Source organism: Sturnira hondurensis, unplaced genomic scaffold, assembly GCF_014824575.4.
Source record: "Sturnira hondurensis isolate 20B ecotype Veracruz unplaced genomic scaffold, ASM1482457v3 Scaffold0012488, whole genome shotgun sequence".
NCBI classification, from domain to species: Eukaryota; Metazoa; Chordata; class Mammalia; order Chiroptera; family Phyllostomidae; genus Sturnira; species Sturnira hondurensis.
The window spans coordinates 2,891,836-2,916,474 of NW_028085119.1; the positions used below are offsets into that span (position 1 = coordinate 2,891,836).

The 24,639-nt window shown below is 40.9% G+C and overlaps 1 protein-coding gene across 1 annotated transcript in view; it reads right to left on the minus strand.

Moving 5' to 3' along the window:
• The window catches only part of CUBN (cubilin), a 254,992-nt gene that overhangs the window by 131,835 nt on the left and 98,518 nt on the right, over window positions 1–24,639 (minus strand). Inside the window, exons 29-31 of the mRNA XM_037060773.1 lie at window positions 15,820–16,001; window positions 7,562–7,736; window positions 5,956–6,125 (exon numbers count right to left, since the gene is read on the minus strand). Of these exons, the coding sequence (XP_036916668.1) occupies window positions 5,956–6,125; window positions 7,562–7,736; window positions 15,820–16,001 (527 nt within the window). The remainder of the gene's footprint in view (window positions 1–5,955; window positions 6,126–7,561; window positions 7,737–15,819; window positions 16,002–24,639) is intronic.

Genomic DNA, 24,639 nt, shown 5'->3' on the forward strand with positions numbered 1-24,639 from the left:
GAATGATTGGCTTTGTATGAACTGAACTGCAGAGGTATTGTGTAAGGTATTGGACTTTAAGGTGCGTTTCACATCCAGTGTCCATCTAGCTCTGAAGACTGGATGGCGGGTGCCTCAGTGCCTGCCTTCATGAATCCCTGGACAACCAACCACAACTCGGAGCCAAGCGTCCGGCCTCGCCAGGACATTGCCTGCCTGGCTCCAAAGTGCTGCGGACCTGCCATCTCCCTGACTGAGTCCACTGGGCAGCCATCCACAGCAGATTCTACCCCGATTTACCTGAACAGTCCCTTTCTGCCGTCTTTTATCTTGTGGTATGGGTGACTTATAAATTTTCAAAACAAAAANGGTGCCTCAGTGCCTGCCTTCATGAATCCCTGGACAACCAACCACAACTCGGAGCCAAGCGTCTGGCCTCGCCAGGAAATTGCCTGTCGGGCTCCAAAGTGCTGCGGACCTGCCATCTCCCTGACTGAGTCCACTGGGCAGCCATCCACAGCAGATTCTACCCCGATTTACCTGAACAGTCCCTTTCTGCCGTCTTTTATCTTGTGGTATGGGTGACTTATAAATTTTCAAAACAAAAATGGTTTAATTTGTATATGATTTATTCCATTTTCTATATAAATAAATTTGCAAGTCAATAATGTCTTATGGATGGGTGTGTTTCCGTTTCTCATTCCAAAAATATGAAATTTATGGGACCGATCTGTCTCTTCTTTAGTTCTCTGCCCTGATATTGTGCCTTCACCAGTTATTCATTCCATTGACCTCTTACATTCAGTTGCTCTTTTTCCACCAGTACCTTGCTTTTTTGACATGCCTAAGTTTTCATCATTAAAAAAATAACTTTCCATTGATCTTGCTTTTCCTCTATATCAATCACTTCCGTAATTCTGGGGGAAAGCTGAGAAGCTCCTGCACCTCCTGATCCATTGTGATCTGAAGTCTCCCACTACGACGCACACCACCCTGGTCCTTACAAGGTCATCAAAGACCAAGTCCAGTGGCTTTGTTTAGGTCTATGCTACCATTCTCTTCTGGTTCTCAACCTACCTCTCTGCATATCCTTCCTCAGTCTCCTTCTCCTCTGTTCCTTCATCTGCCCCTAAAATGGTGGTGTTTCCAAAAGAGTTTACTTGGCCCTTTTGTCTTTATAAAACACTCCCATAAGTGGCCACACCTACTTCTGTGGCATTAACAACCAGCCAACTATCCAGAAATTATCCTCAGATGGATATGACCAGCTCACATGCCTTCTTCCAGAGCACTGAATTCAAGTGCTGAACTATATAAAGGACCTAGTGGAGACCTTCAAGCTCAAGTTTCCAACCTCAGTAGTCTACCCCTTTCACACTTGGTTAATGGCATCACCATTCACCTATTCTTCAAGAGAACAGTCTTACCTCCTCCACCTCTATCACCCAGCCCACCTCCACCATGGAATTAGCCTCAAAGTTTTGGTGACTACACCACTCTAAGAGTTTTCCACATGGTCTTTCTTTCTATCCCCAAGCTTTCTCCATAGCTCCCCAAAGAGTCTTTAGCACATTTTTCTGTTCCTCTGCCAACAGTGTTATAACAACTGCCTGTTATCATTGTAAAGAGTGGCTTTGAGTATATTTTCCTCTGTTTTACGGAAAACTTTCATCAACCCCATACTGTCTACAGGATTATTTCAAATTCTTCACAGAGCGTAAAAGAGTTCATCCAACTTGGGTATCTTCTGTAGACCCTTGGTCTCCACATGCTCTCCTTTCCTGTTCCCAAATGTCTGTGCACTTTCATACTCTGTGCACAATCTCCCTCATTCTTTCCTGAAGGCTTCCTCTCCAGGCCTCACCACTACATTTCCACCATGGACATTCTGCCACTTTAATGTCATCTTCAGTGTGAAAACTCCTCTGGCTTCCAGGCTCAAACGAATCATTCTTGCCTTCCCCTGATTCTTACTACAATTTAGTGAGTCCTGTGTACACTAAATACTAGGTGCTGTGCTATGACAAAGAATCATAGGTAGACTCTTCTTTTACTGAAGATCGTGAGGCCTGGGGTCACAAGTAGGAAGTCCTGGTCCCTAAGGCCACTGCCCTTCCTTGCAGCTCACACCATCTCCCTCTCTCTTCTGGTCCAAGTGAACATGCCTCTGAAAGTCTCCTCAGCACAAACTGCCAACTTTATGTATGACAGGCAGGTCACTTGCATCATCTCAAGTACCACAATGACAAACTGGTACAATCCCCACTTCATAGTTAAGGAAACTGAAATGGAATAATTGACTTTCTTCCAGGCAACACAGCTAGAAAAAACTAGCTGGCAAAAACTCAAGACTCGGTTCCAGGTCCACCCACCACAAAGCTAGATTTCTTAACCATCATACGGTGGTGTCTCACATGGCTGGTATAGTTCACGTTGTACATCAATGTGTCACTCAAGTGCTTAGTGACCTTAGCTTCTGAATGCCACATCTGCCCATGGGCGGGGATGCCCTAACTACTGCATACAAAGTGCACACTGCAGTCTGATTCCGACAACTTGCTTGGACTATTGCTTTTTGTATTTTACCTTATTTGCCAGACGGGACTCCTCCCAGCGCCTGTCTTTGGGTTGATTTTCTTATCTCTGTGCCTATGACCAGATCATATTTGAGATTTTCCTTCCTCTAATCTGTTCTCTCTTGCGGGAGTTGAAGTCCAGCCCAGCTGCATGCTGAGATATGGCAGCAGGGAACAGAAAAGCCACACTGTGCATTTATATCTCAGGCAGGTGGCAAATCCTACTCATGCCCACAGGAGGGAAATAATGCATCCATGCTGCATGTGCCTTTGACCTAGGCTTTGTTTTGTTCACACACCACTGTATGTCGAATCCTATAGTTTATGGACTTTATCAAAGACAAGAAACTTTACCTGGCACAGAGGGAGGGAACAAGTAGGGAGAAATGCCCACCAGAGGTGAAACTATGAGGTAGTTTTTCTCTGGCCCATTCAAACTTGAATGCTCCCTCTTCTGCTTCTCTGCTTTATTTTGCCTTCACTTTAAAAGGCTATTTAGGAAAGTACAGAGTTCCTGGTTGGTAGTTACTTTCTTTCTTCGAACTGAAAATACCATCCCGTTATCTTTTTTTGGCTTCCAGTTACCACTATTGAAAAGTCAGCATTCAGTGTGCCACCTCCTAAAAGGTAATCTGTTCTCCCACCCACCCACTCCCCTGGCTGAATGTAACAATTTTTATTTGTCTTTATTTTTTTTTAATAATATGTCCTTCTCTTTATTCTCCTTGGCTGTTTGGGTTCCTTGGAATTCTTGTTTCTGTAAAATGATGTCTTTCATCAGTTTTAGAGAAGTCTTAATCATTAGCTCTTCAAATATTGCTTCTGCTCCATTTTCTCTCTTTTCCTTCTGGAATTACAACTGAATGGATGTTATATCCTTTTGTGGCTGCCCTCTGTGTATCTTTACCTCTGCTCCGTATTTTTTATCCTTCTGCTTATCAATGGTTTTTTTTTTGCCAAATAAGTTCTTCTAATTTATCTTTCAGCTCATTATTTATATCTTCACTTCCGTCCAATTTGTCTAATATGTCAAAAGTAAAGTTCTACTGAGAATTTAATTTCACTTGTTGTATTCATCCAGTTATAGATTTTCAGCTAGTTCTCTTTTTTTCTTGCAATGTCACTTACTTAGAGTTTGTAGTCCTTGCTAAAATTTTTACTTTTACCTCCCTAAGTTTAGTGGCCATAGTCACTTAACCACTTGTGCCTGGTGATTTTAGTGTCTGACATATCGGTGTATTTGCTTCCATTGTCTGTTAATAAATAACGTTTGATCTCACTTGTGCTCTATTGTCTTCTTGTACACTTGAATATCTTTGATAGTGCATCAAAGCTATCGTATAGGGAATTTATCAGTATAAATGAGGTACAGGATGATTTTTATCTCTCTTTGAAGGTTTAAATTACTTTGACTGGATGTCCAATACCTAAATGCATTAGCAGTACAGGGTTTCTCTCATTATTCTATGGCTTCAGATTTTGGACCACTCACTCAGTGGCTTGAAGCTAAGAAGCAGTTTCTGAGAAGGCTGTTTTGCATTCGATTCACATGGAATTCAGGAGAGTTTACCCAGGGCTCCCTCTGTGCAAGCCCTGGACGGAAACTTTGCTCCTTCTGCCCTGAGAGGCCCTCTGAAGTGCTGCCAGCTCCTTCAGGATCAGCACATGCACCGTGGACAAAAGCAGGCTCGCATCTCTCTCTGAAGTTAACTCAGAATTTCTCACTATTAGTGAGGTCTTTGCTGCACTTAGAAAGATGTTTTTAAATATCACTCAAATTTTTAAAATTATTTTTGTCAGAAGTGCTGGTCTGAGTTATCATTACATAAAGTAGATATCCTAAACCTTAAGTTTGCACAATGCTTTGCTAATTTAGATTCTGAAGATCCATCTAGAAGGTTAATATATAGTCATAATTCCCTGAGCTTCTAAGTACATTAATAACTTAATATTGTAAAATAATACTCAAAATTATGCCATTGGACTGGACTACTTTGAAAAATGGAAAACAATTTTTGACTTCCCTTGAGTTAAATTTGAAAGCTAGCCAGTTGGGGTTCACATAAGAATCTGTCAGGAAACTTAAATAGAAATATCCATTAGCTAGGAAAATCAGGTTAGCATTTTAATAAAGTATTTCAAAAATGCAAATAAAAGATGGAAAACATTTAGTTAAAAAATAATTAAAACCAAAAAGAAAGTCTCAAAATACAACCTTATTCACTCATAAATTAAGCATTTAGCATTAACTACAGGTGAGAATGTATTGAGGTTTGGGGCAGTAACAGAACATTTTTGTCATCTAATCAACTAATAGCCATCTCCCTTCTCTGACAGCCCAGTCTCCCAATATATTCTGTCCTGTCAGACACTGATTTGTTCAAATAGCAGAGAAAGATGCTGATATCAAGAAAAGTAGAATCCTGTGAGAACTCCCAAAGGCTTAAAAATTAATTTAGAGTTACGATAAATCCATTCCTCCATTCCATATATACATACTTTCCTAATGTCTATGGCAGCCAATTCTGGACAATGATATATAAGGGGATTTCTCTGAAAATATTTCTCTCTTTTTTTAAGATTTTATTTATTTATTTTTAGAGAGAGCAGAAGGGAGGGAGAAAGAGAGCAAGAGAAACACTGATTTGGTAGAAACATTAATCAGTTACCTCTCTCATGTCCCCAGCTGGAGACCTGACCTGCAACCCAGGCATGTGCCTGAACTGGGAATTGAACAAGTGAGCTTTTGGTTTGCAGGATGGTGCCCAACCCACTGAGCCACAGTAGTCAAGGCAAATTTTCCTTTCTTGATTAACAAAATACAAAATGGAAATAACTAACACTATTTCTTCTCCCTTTCCCCAGGTCTGAACTCATACAAAATGTGTGGAACAACTGCAGCCATTTTTTGACCATGAGGTAACAAACACAAAATGAAAACGCAATAAATACACTAAGAATAGTAGAGCAGCCCTGGCTGGCATAGCTCAGTGGATTGAGTTTGTGCCTGTGAAACAAAGGATCACGGTTCAATTCCCAGTCAAGGCACATGCCTGGGCTGCAGGCCAGTTCCCAGCAGGGGATGCACGAGAGACAACTATACACTAATATTTCTCTCCCTCTCTCCTCTTCCCCTCTAAAGATCAAAAACTAAAATCTTAAAAAAAAAAAAAGAATAGTAGAGCAGAAGCTGAGTTTCTAAGCAACCCTGAGATTTTCTACCTTCTGTATGTAAGAAAAAATAAATAAATATCTTCATATTTAAGTTGCGATTTGGTAGGTTTCCTATGATTTGATGTTGAAAGCACCCATGACTAAAATATTTGCTAAATGTGCTCAGATGGCAATGTTTTTAACCCAGGTTTGACTCCATACAATGCTTGAAATTTCTGTTACTTACTGTAATACAAGAATCCTGAGGTTCAAGGTCAGAGTCAGTGAAGTTCAAGAGGACACGGTGATGTCTTCCCACTTGAATGACCCAGGAACAGTCAGTGTTACTTCTATAAGGACTGGGGTAATTTGGAGAATGAATCTCTCCACTGGGAGCTTGGAAAATTCCACCACAACCTGTAGGTAGGAAACCCAATCCAATAATGAGAGGAATCCCTGCCCCACAAAACTTTACCCCTAACCTGGTAGCTAGGACAATATACTACCTTGTTTGACTACCACTTTTACATAGTCTATGCTAAGCATTTTGAATACATGAATATCCGCCATTAATTCAGCCATTCTGACAAAACAAAGACAACTAAGAAAATACTTTCAATAACTTAAATATTGATGCTGAATTCATTTTAAAATACTGAAAAGTGCAAATGAAATCAGTGCAAATGATTTTATGAAAATCATGTTTTCATAAAGCCATTAAATGCTTCATCATGGTTCTCTAAAAATACAGCAAAGTTTAAAAAGAACACATCTTCTTCCAAAAATTTTAATTCACTTAGTAATATATGTTTTTTATAAATAATTTAATATCTGCCTTTTAAAATGTAATATTCTGGACTTGGTAGAGCTATTCAGTTTGGTTATGCTTATGACATTATCAAATACTTACCAACTTTTACCTCTATGACCCATCATTTCTTGGATTGATGACAACCAATAATAGAAAATTCAGTATTATTTTCTAATAAATGCAAATCATTTGGGGGTAATCTAAATAATACATATTTATAATTTTCACTAGATTCATATGTTATCGACTCTAGGAAAGAAGTGATATACTTATTACTTAAAGTTGCAAAAGTAGGATCATTAAGCAGCTTTAGGCTGTGTTTTGCTCTGGCATTTTCTGGAAGTCACTAACTTCTCTAAGCTTTGACTACTTTGTTACGATTGTGAGTATATGAAATGAACATCCCCCACGAGGTGGTCATGAGGATGAAATGAGATAATCCTGTAGAATAGTTAGGAAGGTTCCTGGCACTTAGTAAGTATTCAATAAATTTGGCTATTATGAGTCATTGGATGGGGTAACATTTGCTAAAATATTTTGTGTATTAATTTTTTTATTTTAAACTATGTGCAATAGGTAATTTATTCAGACTGACTAAATTCTTGGGCAGAATGTCACTATCTGACACCTGGTAATTCCATGGATTTCACTAATTTAACGTTTACAGCTTTGGCGTTTTCCCAAATCCAAAGGTCTACACTGTGGCATGAAGTAATTTACCACTGTGCTGATGCCGCTGTCGGAGGCTGGTGAACAGGCAGCATGAGTCCTTAGAGAGGAAGTGAGTCTGACCAATCCCCCACCTCCTGCTCTCACCATGGATTCACATGTGTTCCTTGTTTTCACACACACTGTGACTCTTCAGAAGTTAAACTTCATCCCATGTTTTAGGGGAGAGTATATGACAAAGCGGTATTTGCCCTTTGGGAAGTCACAAAGTTGTCAGGATGTAGCCTTCATACCTCTGTCCACTCCACTCATTTCATAAAAGTCAACCAGGGCTCCGCTTCGGTGCTTTTAGATTTCTCATTGGTTCACTCACCTCCCGGGACTGCTTGCCACGAGACATTGAAGCCTCTCCCACCTATGAATCTGTCAGTCTTAAATCGGATTGCTAGCTCGTTTCCAGTGCTGGAGACCTGCATGGGGTTCTCAGGTGACCTCCGGGAACACAGCTGGGCTATTCTGGGGGACCAGAAATCAGGGCCTCCGTAGATCTAGGGTGGGATGTAGAACAAAAAGGACTTAAGGTAAGAGATGTATTTAAGCAATTACAGCCCTCCCCTGATTCACTTTTACCACCAGTTCTTGGGCTTTGTTATCATTAGAAGTTGGAATCCCAGCCTGTTGGGTGGGGATAAACTGTAAACTTCAGCTGAACTTTCAAAGGCACTCCCTCTGCCCCAGGAACACACAAGTTTAACCACCCACGAAATTCCTGCTTGTTTTATCAGCCAGAACTGTAGAGAGGACCTGAATGGATAATTCCAGAACCCTCCCTATCTCCCCTCTTCCGCTTTTCCAAGCCTTCGCTAGACTCGCCGCTTTCTTCAGCAGAGGCATTGCAGACGCTGCAGCCTCAAGTCTGATTTTCTAACTCTCCAGGCACATTAGAGTAGGGTTTGTATAAGGCCATTTGGTTTGTGAACATCAGGCTCATTGAAAGCTGTTTATCTTCCAGTTACATTTTTAGGATTTCCTGCCTTAAAATCTGAATATATTATAAGATTAGGCATGTAATTAATATTTTTGCTTCTTCAGAGGGACTGAACATGTAATTTCCATCATCGTGTTCTGTCGTACCTTGAAGAAAGGAATACTTCTCTGTTCCTACTCCCAACATGCCCGCTTGCAGGAACATGGCTAAGAGCATGCAACTTCTACTCCAGAATTGCCCTATACACTCTGCCTCAGCATCTGGGTGGTATCCCTTAGAACCATCTCAGGTTTCCTCAGACCTAGGCTCTTCCCATCTGCTACTGTCTATCTAACCTGAATCTGACACCCCAGTGACACATTCCTCCCGGTAAGTGTCCCCTTGGTCTCACATCCAGCATCTTGCAAGCAAGTCTAGCTCAGCCCAGGCCAGGCCTCCAGCACACGTCACACATGGGTTTCTCAATCACCAGTGGGCCTGCTTACCCAATTGTATGTGTTGGAGGGATGGGTGGTGAGGAATTGGGGGAAGATAACAATCAAACAGACAATATTGAAGAATAAAATTAGGCTTCCAGTGAAGATGGCAATGGAGGTATTAATAAGCGCAGTATTCGCATTCTTCCACAAACACATCAACATTAAGGAACAGCCATCATTCAGAACTGCCTGAAATCTAGCTGAACAGAAATTTTATAACTAAGGGTATAAAACAAGAAGAAATATCAGGATTGGTAGAAGAAACAGAGACACAGAACAAGCCAGTCCAACACGCACATGTGGCAGACAAAAATCAGGAGGGATATCTTGGCTGTGGAGGTTTTCCTTGAGGAGTGGTGGGTCCCAGCCCCACATCAGGTTCCCCAGCTGAGGTTCCAGTGTTGAGAAGAGAAGACCCTACAGCTTCTGGTTATAAAAACCAGTAGGGATTGTGACTGAGTAAAACAGAGGGTAGCTGGAGCCCCAGATATTCCCCTTAAAGGCTCGATGCATGAACTTACTTGGACTCACTCCTTCTAAGTTCTAGTGCTAAGGCAGCAACTTGAAAGGCACGGGAGACATACAGAGAAGAACAGAATTGTCTGTCACCAGGGCAAGAGTTGGAAGGGTATATTTCTCCCTAACAGAAGGGCTGGCAGAGGCCACTGTTCCTTTTCTGAGCCACCAGGCAGCCTCCCCATCTGAGTCTCCATCAATCTGGCTAAGGCTCTTAGCTTCACCCTGGTGATTCCCAGAGACACTGCCCTACCAATTTGCAGGCCCACTCAAACAGCTTTCAGTGGCCTGCCTTGGCTCAGGCTTCAGACTTTCCTAAAATCTCTCAAACAAGAAGCATCTGGCCTCAGCATGCCCTATACCTAACGCTAAGTGGCCCCAGGCCTGTCACTAGCAACAGCCAGGCTAGGTTTGCAGCTTGGCTTGTCCTGAACACCCCCAAGCCCTGCACAAGTAGCAGCCATCTGAAGATCACTGTGTAGATCATGCTGGGAGGCTCTGGGCAGAGCACAGGCAGTGGCTGCTCTTGGCATGTATGGGAGGCCCCAGAGCTTTAGCTCATTGCTAAGCACCACCCAACCACCTCCACAAACAACACACCACAGCATGGACTCAGCAGGCACCAGAGCCCTACTGAAGTAAGTTCTGCTCTGTGGGGTGGGCCCCTGTACAGCTGACCCCTCACAGTGGCCTAGCTAGTCCTTGCAGTCTGTTGGCTTGGGGGCAAATCCCTCCCATTAACGTGCCAACAGCAATCAAGGCTCACCTACGACATGAGGGTATATACAACCCACACAAGTGGACACGGGTGATAGGGGAGGCTGTGCCACTGGAACCTACAGGACACCTACTACATTAGGCCACACTACCAAGTGTGGGAGACATAGCAGCTCTACCTAATACATAGAAACCAACACAGGGAAGAAACCAAACTGAGGAGACAAAGAAACAGGTCCCAAGTAAAAGAACAAGAAAAAGAACTAAATGAAATGGAGGCACTCAAACTAACAGATAGAGAGTTCAAAATAATGCTTATAAGGATGCTCAAGAAACTTAGAACTTCAACAGCATAAAAAGGACACAGAAACCATAAAAAAGAACCAGTCAAACATGAAGGAAAGAGTAACTGAAGCGAAGAATAATTTACAGGGAATCAACAGTAGAGAAGATGAAGCCAAGGATCAAATAAGTGATTTCGAACATAAGGAAGCAAAAAACACCCAGTCAGGACAGCAAAAAATAAAAAAGAATTTTAAAAAATGAGGATAATAGAAGGAGCCTCTGGGACAACTTTAAGTACCAACATTTACATCATGAAGATGCCAAAAAGAGAAGAGAAAGAACAAGACATTGAAAAGCTATCTGAAAAATTAATGACAGGAAACTTCCTTAACTTGAAGAAGGAAAAATACACACAAGTCCAGGAAGTACAGAAAGTCCCAAACAAGATGAACCCAAAGAGGTCCACACTAAGATATATCATAATTAAAATGCAAAAGTTTAAAGACAAAGGAGAATCTGAAAAGCCATAACAGAAAAGCAATTAACTACAAGGGAGCTCCCATAAGACCATCAGCAGACTTCTTAACAGGATCTTTACAGGCCATAGGGATTAGCCAGAAATATTCAAAGCCACGAAAAGCAAGAACCTGCAGCTAAGATGACTCTACTCAGCAAAGCTACCATTTAGACTCAAAGGACATAGAAAGAGCTTCCCAAACAAGAAAAAGCTAAAGGAGTTCATCATCACCAACCCAGTTTTACATGAGATGTTAAAGGGTCTTCTTTAAGAAGAAGGAAAAAAAGATTGAAAATATAAATAATAAAATAGCAATAAATACATTACTATCGAAAAATAAAGAAAAGGACTGAATAAAATAAAAAGGTGGCAAATATACAAAACTAGGTAAAATGCCACCAAATAGGATGCTCTGGATTTTGAGCAACGAAGAAGAAAATAAGGCAGTTTCTCTTCATTTCAGAGAAATGGGTAAGGTGACATCTCGCAAGAAAACTGATGAAATTCAGAATCAGAGGCTGTTTCTGAGTGCATTGTATGATTTTTTATATTTATCATATTTGTACATTGATATGTTTGCCTAAAGAAATGAATGGTAGCATTTTGAACTTTAAAAAATAAATTAATTAAATTACATTTAAAAAAATATATTGAGCCCCTACCTTCAGGTCTTGCCAAAATTAAATTTGTGGAAGAAAGACCTTTTTCAGTGACGGTTTTCAGGACCTTTGCCCCATATATATGCTCAGAATTCTGTACTCAGGATCAGAACCAGGAAAGCCGGGCTCAGGGAGACTTGTGTGCAGCGCCCTCCCACCTGTGTGATCTGTGCTGCTTTCCGCATCCATTTACCCCCCACCCCCATTTCTTGGGTCCCCAGCCTCAGGGATGCTTTGACTGACTGATAGGGGAAACACGCAAGTGTTCTCTGGGGAGAGAGAGTGAGAACAACAAGTCTAGTTTTGGGAAGTATGTGATTTGAATCTATAATGATTTCTTTGTCTGATTAACTCCCCGAGCCATGCAGGCAGGGCCGAAATGAATGAAACTGCTGTTCCACAGAGGGCTGAGCACAAGCACTGTAACTGCAAAGGAATGAGGCAGGCTGGCTGGCAGCTGCATGCTTGTTTTCACTAGGAGGAGCTGTGTCTGTGCGGTCCCCTCGGTCCCAGCCAAAGCAGGACTTCAGGAAGAGCCCTATGTGGCCCTTTTCACGTACACATATGCAAATGCGAGAAACAAGATGACTTCCTGTTTAGGGTGTCCTTTCCCATTTTGAAGATTCCCCCACCCCCTTGCCCAGCACAATCCTCAGGGTGAGAAACTGCCAGTATGTCCTCCTAATCATCAACGCCCAATAACCAGCACGCATTTGGAGAGAACATTGGGCAAAAGGGCCTGGTTCTAACAAAAAAACTTGCACGTTGGCAAAATCGTCCTTGTTTTCCCTGCCCGTGGGTCCCCTTGAGAATACAAACATAGAGGGTATGAGTCAGCTGGGCCTAGAAGCCTCCAGAAGAATAAACACCATCGCTTGCGCTTCCCTTCTTACTGGGCTGGGCTCACAAAAGACCATCACGGAGAGACCAGAGGGAGCTCACTGCCCACACTGAGCAATTGTCCAGGTTTATTGTACCAAGGAGTGGATTTCCTTTGCTGCTTTATGCCAGTTCAAGCTCCTTTCTCAGAGACTGAAGAAAAATCAGCCAGAATGTTTCCACGACCAAACAATAAAATGGCACTTTTGTCTTTCACAAATAAAATGGACAGTTAGCACATGACTCTTTAAAAGAGGAAAAAGTTGGAAAGAATTTCAGGGTGTGGTTCATTTCGACTACAGCATATGACTCAACTTTAGGGGAAAAGGAATTGGTCTGATGATTAGAGCTTTAAAAATGTGTTTTTTTAGCAAGTTCTTAGAATATAGAACATTTCAAAGGCTATGGTTTTAATCTGTTTTGAACATTTCTTTCTGCTCTGTTAGCTCCATTTATTGTTACAATCAAGTCAGCATTCCAGGGTCATGAGTAACCAAACGGCTGTTGATTGAAGCAACTGGCCATTTGCTGGACACAGATTTTTGAGGGAGAAAAATACTGCTTCCTTTAACTCAGTGAAACTCAAAACATCCAATACCTGGTGACAGTGAGGCCCTACTTGGCCCTGTTCAGCAGAACAGGAAACAGTAATGGATGTGCAAGCTAAGAACAGATGGGTCAATGTTTCTAGGCCACACACAAAGCAGGGGTAACAAATTTTGAAACCTCTTGCTAACACATTATCAGCATCTGTGTTAGGAGGGAAAAAAAAGTCATTTTGTTGTGTAGATGGAAAAGGGCCTCATACTAGCCCTGACGAGCTCAGGGGAGGCCTACACAGCAGCCTTGCAAGGCCCGAGACCAAAAGTAACCCCTAGGATGGTCTGAACATAAAAATCACTAAGTAAAAGCAGGTCATGGTAGGCAGTCATGTCTTGGGTCTGTAGTTTTTTATTTTTTATTAGTAATTTTTCAGTGTATTTTTTCCATTACCAATTATTCCCCTTATAATTCCCTCTCCTCCACAATCACCACACTGTTGTCCGAGTCCTTTTTCACTTTTACTCAATCTCTCCACCCCATTTTGCTCAACCAGTCCCTCTCCCACTAGCTGTCAGCCTGCTCTCCATCTGTGAGTCTGTCCCCATTTTCCTTGTTAGTTCGGTTTGTTTATTAAATTCCACATATGAGTGAAATCATATGGTATTTGTCTTTCTCTGACTGGCTTATTTCACTCAGCATAATGTTCCCCAGGCCCATCCATACTGTTGCAAAGGGTAAAATGAAGCCGCCCAAGTGTCCATCAGTAGATGAGTGCAGAAAACAACTATGCGACATTTACATAATGGAATTCTACTCTGCCATAAAAAAGAAGGCCTGTAGCTTTTTGGACAAAGGTCAGTCTTTGCTGTGAGCCCTGTCTATTGCCTTTTTGCATCTAAGACAACATACCTTTGAGATGTCAGAGTGACCCCCTTTTCCAAACCCCTCAGGGCAATCCACCACACCAGAGCGCCAGACTGAAGAATCTCTCGTTGTTCCCTTGTTCCTTAAATACCACCTCCGTGTGCTGTAAACATTAATTATTAACTATCCTATACTCACCAATGTAGAAGAAGTATGTGGCTCTGTTTTACTCTTTACCCAATTCCAGAGATTTCCCTCTTTATTTCCTCCCACCCCCTTAATCTGGCACCAGTGGGTTTCACGCAACCTTCCTTATGTCTCCTCCTTTAATTCTAATGTATAGAACAAGCTTCAAAACTGCCCTTCCCCAGTTGAGATTTTGCTTCCTAGCAATTGTCCACATTTTGATTCAAATAAACTCATAAAAATCCTCTCTAGGTATGAACACTTCTTACATCAACAATTGTCACTAATGCAAATTTATTATAATATTTTCCACCTGACTTGAGCATTTTCAGAGAGGTCAAATTAGGTTTTTGAACAAAAAGTAAGGAAGTTACTCATTTCAGCCTTAAGGAAAAAAAACACAAAACTCTCAAAATATTTAAGGGCCTCAAAATATTCCTCCAAATGCTGATTTTGATGAAACCTTGGGAGACCACCTTGTCCTAATAAAAGTAAGCCCCCAGCAGACTGCAGCCTCCTCTCCCAGCCCTCTCTGCGCAGGCACAGTGCCCGGCTTGAGCGCTACAGCCTGGAGAGCCTGCCCTGTCCTTGTGTCCCCAAGCCTGTTGCAGGGAACAGCTCCGGTCTTCACTTCCTCACGTAGTGGGTGTGACAAAACCCAAAGCACAATGGACCCATTTACATTTGCCAAGTGGGCAACAATCTCACGCACTTTGGAACATGAAAATGAAAGGTTTGGAACATTTCACATTACTGTGGAGAATTCTGCTGCCAGACTTTTGTAAGTGTCAAGGGGTTTATGCAACCGAGAAATGTCCTTGCCAGCAAGAAAGACCGTTTGAAGATTCCACATTTGAGTGTTGGTCCTACTTTATACTGTGAGTGTGAATTCTGGTTGCTACCTTGTTCTCTCCTCCTAAAAAACAGTTCCTCCTCTGAGATGGAGTCATGGCTTGGCAGCAGCACTTACATAAAGATGAAGGTACCGGTGTCAGCTCCGTCCCTGAATTCACTCACTCACTGCAGCATTATCCTCTTTTAGAGACACTTGAACTGTTAAGCACAATTCCTAGTGATGGCAATCACTCAGTGAAGGCATGATTTGAGAACCCCATTTCTTTTTGAGGAATTTGCTTCATAATTAAATAAAGTTTTTAAGTGTTAAAGTTTTCATAAAGTACAGGCCACTCACTTCCATGTCTTATGTACTGCCTACTTCTCTCTCTTCCTGCTGGTTTGCATGGAGTGTTGGGTGGCCCACTCATTCAGTTCATAGCTCCTCCACTCCCCACCCTGGTGGTCATGGGAAAACCTGTCAATTTTTTTGAGCCTCTGTTTGTTTATGGCAAAATGCAGACAAAATTTCCCCTTCCCTCACAGGATTATTGAACATTCAGATGGGAAAATGGATGTCAAACTAGCTTTGTAAACTGGTGTGTCAATCACAGAGACATTTGGATGTTTTCATTCATTCCAAAAATACTTATGAGGGTTTTCTATTTGTCAAGTATTCTGTGGCCCTAGGGGTATAGCAGTGAAACAAACAAGCCCTCATGGAGTCTAAATTCTACCAGCTGGAGAACCCTTGTTGTGATGTTCTATACAGTCCCTTTTCCTATGGGGATAGGAGTCTTGTGTATACTTAGAAGCCTTACATGTTGCAGACAGGCAAAAGTTCAGCATATATATATATGATGATTCTAAGGTGCAGTCTTCACAGGGGTCAGAGGCAGGACCCTGGCAGGATGAAGCCCAAGTTGCCCACAGGGGCTCTCTTCACTCCCCATTAAACTGCTGCCATCAAGCTTTTAGAGAGACCCAAACCGAGATATTAATCCCATTTGCCTGCAAATATCATTCATGAAACGCTGATACTCATCATAATTTCTAAGAATAGAACACTGCTCTGAACATTGGAAAGAATTTAAGAATCTTTGCAGTAATTTCTAGCTCGAACCCAAATTTTGGAATGTGCTGAAAAGCAATCCCAATTCCTACCTCCAGGACATCAAAACTGCAGCTTTGGTGATACTCCACATCAAAGTCATGGATGGTGAGCTGAATGCTACTCCCGGGCGCAGTGTGAATGTACCACATGCACTCCTTGCTGGGGGGGTACAGGTTAGGGTACCCGGGGCTGCTGAAGGAGCCTGTGTCCCCCGACAACTCCGCACCACAGCCTGTGAAAACAGCGAGGCTCAATCAGTTCAAAGTGAGCACTGGCCACTGGGAAATTTTTCAAATTCAACTAACCAAAAGATCATTGAAAAAGCACATGACTGGTTAAGGAGAAGAACCATAGAATATAGTTATAATTAAGCAGTTATAAAATAATGAGTAAAATCATGGCTACAACTTATTAAATTTATTCTTTAAAAATGTATTGATTATATCAGCCCTGGCTGGTGTAGCTCAGTGGATTGAGCATGGGCCAGGGAACCAAAGTGTCACTGGTTCGATTCCCAGCCAGGGTACATGCCTGGGTTGCAGGCTAGATCCCCAACTGGGGGCATGTGAGGGGCAACCACACATTAATGTTTCTCTCCCTTTCTTTCGCCTTCCCTTCCCCTCTCTCTGAAAAATAAATTATGTCTTTTAAAAAGGTCTTTAAAAATGTATTGATTATATCATTTTGGAATAATTTTCAGTCCTTATTCTCACCACATCAAACGTTTGGTAATATTTTTTAAATGCCATTCTAATTTTCAGATTTTTCATTATATTTAGGTAAGAATGACCTAGTAAGAAGTACAGTGGACTGAGTGAGGAGTGTTCCACAGTGAACACCACAGCCCTCAGTCTTCAGTCTCCTTGCAACTAACACATTATTTCTAAGTGCTTTTCAGACCTAAGGCCTAGAACTGTAAGTGTCTAATAATAAGGGAAAGAAATCAGTCTGAAAGGGTATGATTCTAAATACCTTTGGAATAACCTCCCAAAGGTATTTGGTTGCAACCCTTCAAGGACAGGCAGGTTCATAACATTCGTGCAGACAGAAAAATATTCACAGAGCTGTTGGGGTGTCTGGCACGCCTTTATTCATGGGTGGGCAAGCCATGCACGCTGCAAGCCGTGTGTCTTCCTGCATGTCACACTTTGTGGCCCTTGCTCCCCCCTCATCATGGCACCCACCCTGGCTGGGACCCAGGGACCCTGGGACCTTGGTGCCATGGGACCCACCTGTCCCTTTGCGTGTGTCTAACTAGTGAGAAGCCTCTATTTATTTAACTACCAGAGGGGAACAAAGCTGGGGAACTGCCAGAATATTACACAACATAACATAATTCTGTGCATGTGAGCCCACTTCACATTATGGGAACAGTTTATCAGACCCAGTCTCAAGGCTATGAGAACACTAGTCACCAGGCCCCTCCAAGGCCATGGGAACACCGCTTCCCTTCATTACTCAGACACTGGGGCGAGAAAGCCAGACTGCCTCCACTTACCCTACAGTGACGAAGTCCATAGAATGTACAACATTAGTGGACCCTAGGGACTTTGGATGATTATGATGTACCTGTGTGGGTCCACCAATTATAACAAATGCCCCGTCTGGTGGGGAGTGTTGATAACGGGGGAGGCTGTACCTATGTGGAGACAGGGGTGTATGGGAACTCTACCTTCCACTCAATTTTGCAATGAAACTAAAACTCTTCTAAAAATGGATTCTATTAAAAAAATAAATGAGCCCTGCCTGGTATAGCTCAGTGCATTGAGTGTGGGCCTGCAAAACCAAAGGATCGCTGGTTCGATTCCCAGTCAGGGCACATGCTTAGGTTGAGGGCCAGGTCCCCAGGAGGGGGCGTGGGAGGGGCAATCACATATTGATGTTTCTCTTTTCTCTTTCTCCTTCCCTTCCCCTCTCCCTAAAAAATGAATAAATAAAATCTTTTAAAAAATGATATAGATCCTGACCCAGGCAACTTTTACCTAAAAACCAAAGAAGCAAATAAAAACTAATATATCAAACTCAGGTATGGGAAAAGACTGCAGTATATATTTTATGAGTGTTTATATATCAATTGTAGAAGGTGATTAAGGCAAATCATTGGAACAAATACCCAAATGCTACAATGTGGTATATGGTAAAAAATAAAAAAATAAAAATAAATAAAAACACACATACTTATTGAGTGGTTAGATGTGTTTTATACATATTTCCTATTTTAATTCTTATAATAGCCACATGAGGCAGATACTACTAGTGTTTGCATTTCTCAGATGAACAAATCAATGCAAACGAGTGGTTTGCCCAAGGTCATCTGGCTTGAACCAGGACACTGATGTTGGCCATGTGGTCAGGCCAGAGAACCTAATTTCTACATTCTACTCCAGGGGTGTTAAACTCATTTACCAGGGGCCACATCAGCCTCATGGTTGCCTTCAAAAGGCTGAGTGTAATTCCAACTCCTTAACAGTTCAGGAGTAGTTGCATTTATACAGTCCTAAAATGATTTCAGCGCTTTGAAGGCAACAGCAAGGCTGCTACGGCCCCCGGTGAAGATGAGTTGGCACCCTCATTCTATACAGTCACATCATGTATAGGAATTCAGACAGAGATTTCAGAATGGAGAGGGAGAGGAAACTTCATGGAAGAAATAAAATTTGAGGGAGGCTCAAATTTTAAAGACAAAATTAGAAAATAATTAAAGATAAAACTAGAAAAAATAGAGAAAGAATTATCTTGTTTCCTAATAGCAAGTTTTAATGACTGAGAAACATTGTTTGCTCTGTTAACATAGCTGGGCCTCCTTTTCTATTTTATTTCCAGACTATTCTCTACTGGTTGATAAATTCCTCCAAGTACCTTCTCTTATTCTGCATTAAGGCTTTTTCATGTTTAAACATAATAGTGCCCCCAGTTCCATGATGAACACATGTGCATTCTCACATGAATGAACACATGCCATGACTGGAAATTTAAGACACTAAAGCTGAGGTAGTGCCCCCACTATGCACATTCATCCTGTACAGTGATTTAGAATACAGTTTTTAAAAAGTTCAAAAAATAGATTCTCATACAGAATCCCCACTTAACCAAAAAGAACTGAGGGGAATTCTAAGCATCTTGATGCTGAAAAGAAATCTGATCCCAGCTCAGACTCTTGAGTTGTTACTTTCCTTCTTCCATTTGAAAACCTCTGTGTTTTCAGACTTTAAATTTGTTGCATTGAGCAGTATCTTTCCTATGGCCTATAAAGTTCCTAGTTTTACTTCTGTTTATAGCCCTGTAAAAAAGACGCTTAAAATTAGACATGCAGACATTGTTTATAGACTGTGGAGAATGTTAAAAAAACACAAATGCCATGAAAGATAAGAAAATGTTTTTCCTGCTACAACAACACATGGAAAGTATGCCTGAAGCCAAAATCAGCAGGTCGTATATATCCCCAGTACCACTGCACAACTCCAGGGGGCACCAGCCACAGAATATTTCATCAAATGACACTTTTTAAAGTTGTTTAAAGCAGTCACCCCTATAAGTTATCTTAACATATAAAACCTTTTACTAAAATAGGTTATAGGTAAGCAAAGCCATTCTGTTACCCGGGTATTTTTTAACATACATTTTCAGCTCCTATAGTTCTTGGTATCGGTTGTACCACATTAAATAATTCCATGGAAAAGTCTTTGGAGAAAAAGAACTCTGTGGCCAAATAATGTAAAAGAGAGAGCAAGAAAGGGAAGCTCGGGTATCTCATTTCTGCTTTTTTATTTAGCCTCAGTTCACCAGACCATCTAATACAATTTTTTCCTTATACCTGATTCATCTAAAAATCTGTACAACATTTTTCCATTGTCTTTTCCAATTGTTTTAGGTTTCCTTGTAAATTCCTTTGCAAATAACAGGATGCCAATATCCTTTAACTAGTCACTGTAAACTGGAATGATAATATCAGATTCCTGGCATTTGGTAATGCTTTGAAAAATTACAGTACTTCTTTTATTTACCCATTTACAGCTCTTAAAGACCCACAGTGTACTTATCCTAAGATTTTAAACAAACATAAGCAAGGTTTATAAAAACATAACCAAATTTTACTTTCTCTTCTCATCAATGCTGCTTGTGTGTGTGCCTTCTACAGAGAAATTCCAACACTATTAGCAGTGATACCCTATTGGTGGGAAACACTGTGTGGCTGTGAGAGGAAGAGAAAAACTCTTGGAGCTTCTACTTCTCCCCCATGCTCTCACTACTTTAAGGCTTAGCACACCACAAGGTCACAATTTCGATTTAAAAGTTCACATGCAAAAAGTGTAGGTTAATTTAGTGATATTCTGCGGTTAAAAACTATAAAATACTGGAAAATAGAGTTACTCTGATAATTATGGTAGAAACTCTTTCTTTGAATATGTAAATGTTAAAAGTAAATTTCCAATTACCATTCATTCATTGGATAAATATTTGCCGGGCACACACACACAGCTGCAGCCGCCAGGTGTGGCCGACGCCTCCGAGACAGACTCGGTCGGACACTTCCTGTGATAGAGACAGAGCGCTGCAGCCAGTGGCCTCCTGCAAGTCTCTCAACTCTTTTTGCTTTTCCTTCAGTTTTCAAAGAGTAATTTCAGTACGTTTTGATTTTAAATTAAAAAATCAGTGAATTACATTTCATTCTTCACATGTTCATTGGTGGTAAGTTACAAATAAGAGTACGTCATCCCGCTGACGTACTAAAAGGGATTCTTTAATTTGTTAGCTTTGGTAGCACAAAGTTATAGCATGATGCTCTTGGGCACTGATTTCCGGTCCATAGATGAGAGATGCTGGTCAGCACTCGGCCCTTAGGCTTCACTCCCTTGGGTAGCATCATTATTTCCTAGATTTTGGGACACCTTGACAAGTGCATACTTGGCACTAGGCAAATGAAAATATGCCAAAATATGTGTTTTAAAACTGAAAAAAATGAAGTGTCTGTTTTCCCTATTTTTTTGTAGTGACAAGGGAAAACATATTCACAAGAAAATTAGAAAACTTTCTAGTAACAAAAAAAGTAAATATGTAATGAATTATTTGATACTTGTTTCATAAATTCAAGCTATCATTAGGCTCACTGTGAAACATTAGAACACAAATTTGGAATTATATAATTATGGATAAAAATTTAAAAATTATAAATTCACACAAAGGGTTGAACTTTTAAAATTATAAATGAAAGCAAATAGTTATAACTCAATAAATGGTAGAGTTTTTAAAATGTATAGTGTAAGTCTTCTGAATTGTACTTATGTATTGTTTCCACTTCATTAGCTGCAGAAAAGGGAGTCAGTTACAGCACAGAAAATGTGATTTAGAACCTGTATCAACACATAGTAACTCACTGTCAGTGAAAGAAATACCGAGGTAATCTCAAACCCCATTATGTGTGATTCTGAAGATCAGAGATGTGTTCTAAATGCTGCAATGAATCATAAGCTAAATAATTTAATGCTTCCTCATCAATAACTTCTTGTTGAAATTGAGTAGCAAAGCTGTTCATTTTATTTAATTTACTTTCTCCATTTTCTGTGATAGATACAAGATTTGTTTTTGTTTTAGTTTTAATAAAAACTGTGGATTAAAAAAACTGGTAAGCTGCTTTACCTATTAGTTGTTCTCAGTGTTGCTAATGTCTAATATGAAAAACTTTCTATATAATGTATCTTAATTTTCCTTTCCTATTAAATTTAATTTCATTTGGGGCCAGGAAAGGGGAAAAGTATTTTGATCACTGTGTTATTTCCCTTGGTGTGAGGTTTAGGGTTTGACAACTTCTTGTTAAAATGCAGTTTCTCCTGAATGAGTCACAGAAGAAAATCTGTTTTTAAAACCATCTGCCCATTTTGGATATGGAACCAACAAGGCTTCTGGAAAACCTCAGGTGTCTACATCATTTAGAGTAAAGATAATGGTACAAACATATCTGTAAATGAAACTGCTGAGAAAACACACAGTTTAGCAAGCAACCTATGCAATAATTTTAAAAATCATGTCATTGTCAGTCATGCTTTTGACTTTGGGTGGGTGACTAGGGGGTCAGAAGGATTGAAGAGAGACAAGGCTGGACATAAAATAAGTTTTATCAACCAATAGCTACCAGGAAATAAACTAGGAGGTGATGTTTAGACTCCCAATATCCTCTTCATCATCATTCTGTCTGGTTGGATGGATGATAATATATACAAGAAATTTCTCAATTTTCTTCATTTGTGACAGGATTAGTATGCAACCTCATAGGGTTGTTATATAGATTAAATGAAATAACCAGAGTAGGAATTTTGGCTAAGTGTTGCACATGATAGATAATCCCTGTGTACATGTTGTAATTTAACAGTTTATCCAGATATGAGATGATATGAGAGAATTACTTGTAGCTACAAGAGGAATTACCATGCCAGGTAAAGAACCATCACAAATAGCTGAGATGTAAGAAATCAATTATTCATGAAGCTACAATAAAGGTAGCTCATATCTGCATGGTAATTCAGTTTTCCAAAGGGCTTTGAACAAGCATATTATCTTATTTAAAATTCATAACCACTCTCCAAGGTGGGCCCATTTTAGAGATGAACAAAGTGAGGCTCAAGAAGACACCTGGCCTTGAAGCTTACAAGTGAAGGGAAGATCTGGGGCCAAGCCCCGACCCTTTCCCATATGCCCCCGTGCCCCTACCCCTAGTTCTGAGTTCTCTCCACTCTGCCTTACCAGGCACTGCAGCCTCGCAGCGCTGGAATGGCAGTGCTGAACACTGTCTATCCATCTCCTGAGGAAAACATCACCATAGCAACCTGAAAATAATAAATACAGCAGAACTCTTTTCATTTAATTTGAGGCGAATCTGACAAAATCTAATACATTAAAATCATTAGACATCAGCTGAACTGGAATAAAGTAAAGTCCTGAAGAGAATCATATGTTTTTCAACTTTAATCAGTTAATCCTTACAAAATGTTTAGTACTGGTGACTGATAATCTATGTGATTCTATTTCCCTCCAAACACACCATCATGAGCAAAGGAAGTGCTCACCTTATCAACAGGAAGCACATTGATGTGCAGCACTCAGATGGAGGAGGAAGAGTTAGAAACTGTTCTTAAGCCTGTTTAACTCATGAAGATAATTTAAGTCTTTTTCATAACAGGACTCTGCAAACACTTTGCTTTTTGCTCTACAGCAAGAAAAGAATTATAATTTTTTTAAAAAAATAAGCATACACTGATATTATGACGATAGAACATAATTCATGTTCTATCTTCAGGGTTTGGGGTTGTTGCTGTTTTTAAGTGAAAGAGTTTCAGTAAAAGTAAATCGGCACTGAAACAGCCACATGGAATCAGGGGCAGAGTTTCAGAGGTGCATTCCGTATTTCCCTACGGTTGCTCGAATGCAGTTGACTTTTTGCACTTGGCATTTTTCTGAAACTACGCTCCATACAACAATAGCAGCAGTGGGGCTGCCAGCTTGGAACTGAGGGGCGCGCCTAGGCTAGAAGAAAAGGAACAGAGGACAGCCCAAAGAAGACCTCTTCACATACCTTATCCTCTAATTTTTTAGGAAAACACCTCAAAAATTAGAAAACAGTGGTTAATGTTTAAAAGAAGTTGAAAAGCCTAAGTGTAACAAAAGCATAAATCTTACACACTCTAAATTATAATGTTCCTATGCTTCATTAAAATGACTGATTAATATTTTAGTAATTTTCTATAATTTAAAAATAAGAACTTTCTCTTCTTCAATACCTCACTGGTTAGTCCACTTTCCTTCTGAAAGTTATCAGGGAAGCATGTGGAGGGTGTGGTGTCGCGGGGAGAAGTTATCAATAAGGACTCTTCTGGTGGGGCAGGTGTGATGTGAAATGGCCACTAAGTGCTCAGAATTTGGGGAAGATCCAAATCAAGGCAGAGTTGAACTGTTTTCTAGAGTAAACAGGCCTCACTTCTGATACAATGAGATATGCAAATAATGCAACTGAAGTGATTTTGAACAGAAACTTTCAGGTCAGGGGTAGGGTGCTATGGAGAACAGGACCAATAAAATGACATTGGTTAAGACAACATAAAGTATATAAAAATGGAGTCACTCCTGTCAACCAAGGCTTAGCCATTGGTGAAGACAAAGCATCCTGTCAGTTAGCCATGATGCTTTGATTCGAGAAGGAAACTGCCTAAATCATGCTAGACACATCTGGCAAGGAGACACAACTAAGATATCTGCACACACAATCAGAACATCCAAGTCTGCAGAGAGGGACCACCCGCACATAGGCCCCTGGGGAATACCCCCACTTAGCATCGGGGTGCCAAGACACTTATCAAGAGACCCAGAAGGGCGGAGCACCTTCTATGTCAAGGGCCTAACTGCAGCAGCCCCAGACCACCGCTGAGACAGCTGAGCTCCACATACCAGAGAGCCTCTCCACACCATGCTGATCTCCTGCCTGCCCTGCTGCAGGATGGCGGACTTTGTCTGCCCCACCGCCTACCTCGCTCTGGAGGTTCGTTCTCACAAGACGTTGACAGCCCCCTGCCCACCACGCTGCCTGCCTCCCGGACCTGTTGACTGAGACTCTGGGACTCGGGTTTGTTATCCCCCTTTCAATTGCTCTGTGTGTGTGTGTGTGTTATATTTCCTTTAGACTATTCAAGTGTGAGCAGGATACTAATGTATGTGGATGTTCTACTTTGAGTAAAGCTACATTCAGTAAAAGCTGAGCAAATAGCATCATTACCTCGTGTGACTCTTGCCTGTTCCTTGGTGCCAGGTGGCTCAGTAGGCAGCTATTCCAGCAGTTTCCTGGCTGACTTACAGGAAAGACTATATTGTGAAAATATGCTTGT